Source organism: Pinus tabuliformis, chromosome 7 (assembly GCF_031772625.1).
Source record: "Pinus tabuliformis cultivar Carrire ecotype Pingquan chromosome 7, CPIR1, whole genome shotgun sequence".
NCBI lineage: Eukaryota > Viridiplantae > Streptophyta > Pinopsida > Pinales > Pinaceae > Pinus > Pinus tabuliformis.
The window spans coordinates 1,703,457,553-1,703,464,208 of NC_142293.1; the positions used below are offsets into that span (position 1 = coordinate 1,703,457,553).

General features: G+C 42.7%; 1 protein-coding gene across 1 annotated transcript; it reads right to left on the reverse strand.

Annotated features, from left to right (window-relative positions):
* Window positions 1-5,699: 5,699 nt before the first annotated feature.
* LOC149255096 (uncharacterized) lies at window positions 5,700-6,314 on the reverse strand. The gene has a single exon (XM_089454949.1). It carries the CDS (start codon window positions 6,312-6,314, stop codon window positions 5,700-5,702), a length of 615 nt encoding a protein of 204 aa, XP_089311075.1.
* Window positions 6,315-6,656: the final 342 nt, after the last annotated feature.

A 6,656-nucleotide genomic window follows, 5' to 3' on the forward strand; every position in this document is an offset into this window, starting at 1 on the left:
ATGACATGCATTTCGTCAAACCTATCATCATGTAACCTATAGGAGTAAACAACATAATTAAGTGTAGGGACCTCATACTTATCTGAGAATCACTATGAACCGTTATTCCCTCATGTCATTTGTTGCATTATCATCTATTAGGCCATAGATACATTATCCATTCATTTACAAGTAAAGACATGCTGAGAGCCATACATAGTTATTGTTATAAAACACACATATAACTAGCAACAATGTAAACCTTGAAACGAGAACTAATATTGTTACCCGTTTCGTAGAGATAGTAAAAAAGTAACCCAATTTTGAGAAGGGATGATGCAGAACACACATTTTTTTTAGAGCATAGTTTTTGGCACTTTAATTTTTTTTATGTACATTATGTTTTAGAATATTAATAATTTGCATGCTGATTTTAAAAAGTGGTGATTTTGCATCAGGCCCTTTTTTTAAAAGACCTATTTTTTTTTGAGTTTAAATTTTCTAATGTATGAAATGTAAATAATTATTTTCTAAATCTAAATTTTCTTTGTAAGCTACGGTAGTTCCTTCTTTTTTCTTTTTATAAAAGCAAGTTGTTCCATATACAAAATCTTGGTGGCCTCAACTTTCCCACATGGGAAACCAAGTCTTTTAGCCACCTTAGTCTGTTATAAGCCATCCAATAGCAAAATTTTACAAGTCTTTCAACCCAAGCTAAATACACTTCACAACTAGATACACAGTTTAAGGTCTGAACTGACATACAAAGACAAGAAAAGTAAAGGCTATCCGCTAAAAAGTCCAGTAAAACCTAGAAGGTAAAAAGTTATTCTTTGCTATCATCCTGTTCGGGATCCACGATAGCCGGTGCTGTAGCAGAGTCACCCGGCGCCGGTGACAGCTCCATCATTCGTTTAGATCCTATCCAGCTTGCTATCCTGCATAAACATCACCATTTGCAGATTTTTCATTTCCTTTTTGAGGTTGGGCATACCTTGGGCGATTTCCACCGTCTCCCCTGCCACCTGTTCCAGAGCTCTAGCCAAGAAACGCTTCATGACCCAGTATATGTGTAGGGTTTGTTTGAATAGAGTCATCCTGCCCCTGGTATGCCCTGGGTCGGGGACAAGGTCCCCCCATTCTTCCATTTCCGGCTCTGAGTCTTCCTCCATGATATTGTCCTCCATCTCCTAGATCAACTTACGAATGTCGGCATTCGTTCCTTCTTTGTATGCTCTTGCTGCCTCATTGACCGCCACCTCGATGGGTTTCCTACCCTTTCTGGGCCCTGCATTCTCCGAAGTGGTAGGTTCTTTTTTTACTGTCTGGCTCTGGCACCCTCGACCCCCTCGGCCCCTGCCTCTGCCTAGGCGAGCCATCTCTTTGTTTTCAGACTCTTGCTTACAATTATCAACATAAAACGTTAAATTTGGAAAATCTTCATACATCCAGTCCTGCAACATTTTCTTCTTTCTAAGAATTCCCACCCAATTCAATCCCCCCCCCATCTCTCTGTAGAGTCATGGCTCTCTCCCACCTTGGTCTAAGGGGAGCGGTCATGCAATCTAACCTCCAATCCTTCCGGGAATTTTCAGCATTAGTTTCCCAGGACTGACCCTTTATCCTGAAATTGCACTCCCCTATGCCCTGGCTTCTATTATGCAGCTGATCACGGCCATCTCTCTGCCTCTCATCCCTATCCTCAGGCCCACCCTAACGCAGCCCCTTCCCAGCATACCCAAGCTTGCACCCCTCTTTCAACATACTAGACTTCTCAGAGGGAGTAACAGGAGGTAAACGTGAAGAAACATACCCGGAAATATGCTCAGCCCCTGAGGTCCTCAACGTTTGCGCTGCCCTGCTCCTGTATTTTCGTCTCCGCGTTCTATGCTCTCTCCCTGCTCTTGCCATCCTCATGTATCCCTTCCCACCTACCTTACGTCCCATCCGTCTGCCGCCGTTGTTCTTTCCAACCTCTCTCCTCATAATCGTGCCACTTCTCTCCATAGATGCTCTCACGGTCATGCAAGACGCCACCACGCCCTGCTGTTCAAGCAAGAGCACTGTGGTCTGCCGTCCTTTCCATCCTCTCGTCTTGTTTGCCTTAATGCCCATGCCCTCCAACTTTGTCACCCTGATCGGGGGCCTCCTGTGCCTGCTATATTGAGTTTGTAGCATCATGGTTGTCTTGGTCTAAGATGGCCTTGAGGGGATCCAATCTAGGGTCCTCAAGTTGTAATGGCCAGATACTATCCAGATTTCCTCCTTGCTCATTACTTCCCCTGTTAGCTAGGAAATCCACTGCTCTGTTACCTTCCCTTCTTACATGTTTTATGATCATATATTCAAACCTCTTTATTAGATCTCCCAGGTCTTGGACCAGGCTAGTCGTTCTCCAGCTTTTCGCAATCTTATCCCAGGTCTTTCTATTATTAAGTTTCCTCATCATATTTATAACTAGTTGGGAGTCTTCTTCCACCTTCAGGTGGTTATATCCAAGTCTTATCGTTGTTCCTAAACCTTGACGAACTGTTGTAAGCTCTGCTTCATTGTTGCTCATGACACCGCCATGGGCTGAGTATACCCATCTTGTTCTACCTTGATCGTCTCGAAAGATGCCTCCAAGCCCCGCCAACCCCCGGTTGCCTTTGGAGGGCCCATCAAAATTTAGTTTTATGAAGCCTACCATAGGGCGTGAGAAATGGATAGGGCTTGTTTTGTTTGAGCCGGAAGGTTTCCACATCTGAGGAGCTACCATTCTTTGATCTAGGTTTCTATTGGCCAGGATCCGTTCTTCACTGGGTGTTGTCTTCCAGTCCTCTTGACTCCCTATTTCTGCTAGAATGGTTTCTCTAATATGACCTAGGGTTCTTCTCCAAACCTGCTCTTGAGTCGGCACTTTGTTTTGAAAGATTTTGCAGTTTCTTTCTTTCCATATCATCCACAAATTTAGACCGACAGCTAGACTCTAGGCTCTTTTCATCACTGGGCTAGTGAATTTACCATGCCCCCATTGATTTATAGGTTCTTTGATGTTTTGGGGATCTCTGTTTATCTTTCCAAAGACCCTCTGAATGTCTTCCCATTGTTGCTGGGCAAAATGACAAGAGTTCGTAAAGTGTTCTGTCGTTTTCTGGTCCTGTTTACAGAGACCGCAGCGGGGTGGACCCTGAATTCCATGTTTTTGTAGTTGGTCCCAAGTCAAAATTCGGCCCTTTCACATTAGCCATAGGAAGTGAGTAACTTTTTGCCACCAATTTCCTTGCCAAATTTGTTTCCATAGGGGTTTCAGGTCATCTTGTTCCTGCTCCATGGTAAGGTTATAGGCTTCTTTGATCATGAATGTTCCTTTCGTTGAATGTCCCCATCTCAGTATATCTGGACCTATTCTAATAGCTATTTTCCTTGTCTTCATTTCTTTTATATACAACTCTCTTTGTTCCCCATCTATGGTTCGATCCCATTCTTCTGAGTTTTTCCATAATCTCCAGTACTCCTCTGTGTGTTCTTCTTTCTAGAACTCTCTGACATAGTTTAAACCTGCCTCTTTAGCCTTCTGGAAGGTGTTTCCTAGACCTTGTATCCCATTCAGTTTCTCCCTCTACTGCCAGGGTTCTTCCTAGAATTTGGCTGATCTCCCATCCCTAATTTCCCAAAAGGAATGCTTGGATATTATGTCTCTGTTCTGACAGGCTAGGTTCCAAATTATAGAGCCCCTTGGGATTTCCATGTGCCTTAAGATTTATTCTGTATTTACTGGCATGTTGTGTTTCTTCATCCAAATTCTTTTCTATAGATCTCATCCACCCGCCATCCATCTCCACCAGAGCTTTGCCCCCAGTATTTGGTTCATGGTGTAGGGATCTCTTAATCCTAGTCCCCCTTCATCTTTACTCTTGGTTAGACCTTGCCAGGATATTAATGCCCATTTCTTATGTTGCTTTGGTCCTCCCCAAAGGAATTTTTTTGATAATCTCCACCATTTTGGTACATGCTCCTTTAGGGGTTGCCGTTGCCGAGAGTTGGTAAATTGGAATGCCTTGTAAGACTGCCTTGACCAAGACTACTCTTCCTACTAGATTAAGGGTTCTGAAGACCCAGTTTTGCAATCTGCCAGTAATTTTCTCAATGGTTTGTTGCCAATTTGCCATCTTTAGAGGATTCAAAGCTAGCGGGGTGCCCAGATATTTGGTGGGGAGGTTGCCTGATCTAAATCCCAAGATTCTTGTCAGATAAGTCTTAACATTTCTAGTTGTGTTAAAGAAGTAGGTGCAAGATTTCTCCTTGTTGATTTGAGTACCCGATGCTTCCATGAAGAGATCCAGGATACCTTTCATTCTTTTTACTTCCCTTAGAGATACTATGCAGAACAGCATGATGCCATCAACAACTTGTTGGTGTGTGATCGGTAGATCATTCCCCCAAATCCGGAGCCCTTTGATTTTCCCTTCCTGCAATTCTTTTTTAATATATCTCCCCAGCCCTTCCGCCGCTATGATGAAAAGGAAGGGAGATAGAGGATCCCCCTGCCTTAATCCTCTAGAGGCATTGAAGGTGGTGGTTGGCGTACCGTTTAAGAGAATGGAAAAATTCGGGGTGGAGATCATATCCGAGACCCAAGAAATCCATCTATTACAGAAACCAAAGGAAACTAGCACTGATTTAAGGTATTCCCAATTCAGACAATCATAAGCCTTAGAGAGGTCCAGTTTGATCATCATCCCTGCTTCTTTTTTGGATTTCAGAGAGTGCACCACTTCTTGTGACGCTATCAAACCATCAAGAATTTGACGACCTTCCACAAATCCTGTTTGTTCAGGGGAAATAATACTGGAAAGGATGGGCTTAAGTCTTTTGGCCATAAGGGTTGCAATAATTTTATAGATCACATTACAAAGAGCAATAGGCCTAAAACCTTGGGGATCTTCAGACTTAGCAGTTTTAGGAATAAGAGACAGGAGAGTAGAGTTAAAGCCAGGACATACCTTCTAGTTTCTTCGAGATTCTTTAACCACGTCCAAAATATCTTGCCCCAAGAATTTCCAACCCGCTTGATAGAATTCCGCTGTGAAACCATCTGGTCTTGGAGCTTTATTCTTCTTCATCCCTTTCACGATCTCTTCAACTTCCTCCATGGTAGCTGCCCTCATAAGAGCTAGGTTTTGATCTCTAGTAATCATGCTTGGAATCTCATTGCATATTCTCCCAATAGCTTCTTGTCGATCCTCTTGGGGTTCTGTGAGGAGGTTTTTAAAGTGGCTGACCAATGTATGTTCCATCTCTTCATGCTGAGTTAGGCGAGTTCCTTCTGCATTCTTTATAGAGAAGATTTTGTTTCTCTGTCTCTGCTGAATCATAGCCTGATGGAAGAACTTTGTATTCCTCTCTCCCTCTTTTAACCAATTCACTCTTGATTTTTGTTTCCATAGAATCTCTTCCTGTTTCCTTCTTTCTTCAATTTGACTTATCAGAACCCCTTCCTCTCTAGCTAGATCCTCGCTTCTACCTGCTATTATGATTTCTTGTTGGATTCTCCTCATTCTCTGGGCTAATTGCTGCTGATCCTTAAAGATATTCCCAAATTCCTCTTTGTTCCATTTTTTTATTTTCTCTTTTATTTCCTTTAATTTCAGTTGGAAGGTCTGCATTCTGCTCCTTCCCCTCTGCTGACTTTGTCTCCACCATTCCTCTACTTTCGTCATGAACTTTTGGTCTCTGAGCTAGAAGGCCTCAAACCTGAAAGGGCGCTTATTGGGGCTAGCTTTGAGGTCAATTTCGAGTTTGATCGGCCAGTGGTCAGAACCCATTCCCGGGAGGATCATGGCTTCAATGAAAATATCCTGGTTTATTACCTGTTCTGATATAAGGAATCTATCTAACCGCGAGGCGATTTGGTGGGTGCCGCCTCTTCTGTTGTTCCATGTGTGTGTCCCATTTATCATTGGGATATCCACCAATCTTTGTTCATTGATCATATCCCCAAAAGCTTCCATATCCAAATCTGACCTTCTGAGACCTCCTCTTTTTTCACTTAGTGATGTGATCATGTTGAAGTCTCCTCCTACAATCCATGGATTTTCTAGGAAGAGACTCTGAGTTTTTTCCAAGTTCTGAAGGAAAATCATGTGTTCTTTGGGTATATGTGTTCCATACACACCTATGAGGAGGACCCATTCCTGGGATCCAATGTTCCTAAATTTCCCGGATAGAATTCTTGGTAAACTTACACAGTCTTCAAATTGAACCTCCTCTGGATTCCAGACTATTGCCAAGCCCCCAGCACTTCCTATGCCATCCTGGCCTATTATCTTGTAATGCGGTTTAAATTTGTCCATAATGTCTTTCAGTTTTTGTTCACTAATCTTCGTTTCCTGGATTATCATTATATTAGGTTTATCTCTCTTAAGTCTCTCCTTCGGGTATCTCTGTTTCCCCTTACTATTCAGTCCTCTAATATTCCAAGTTGTAATTATCATTTCAACAATTTGAGGGGTTGTTGGAATACCTCTGACAGAGGTACGACTCTTCCCAAATTCACCAACATTTCACCTACCATTTGAATGGATTCTCTTATGGATCTTCTTCCCCATTTTCTTCCCCCTTTCCCTGTATTACCTATTTCTGTGTTTTGTCCCCCTTGCGATCCTAGGTGTTCTGGTTGACTAACTATGATTGCC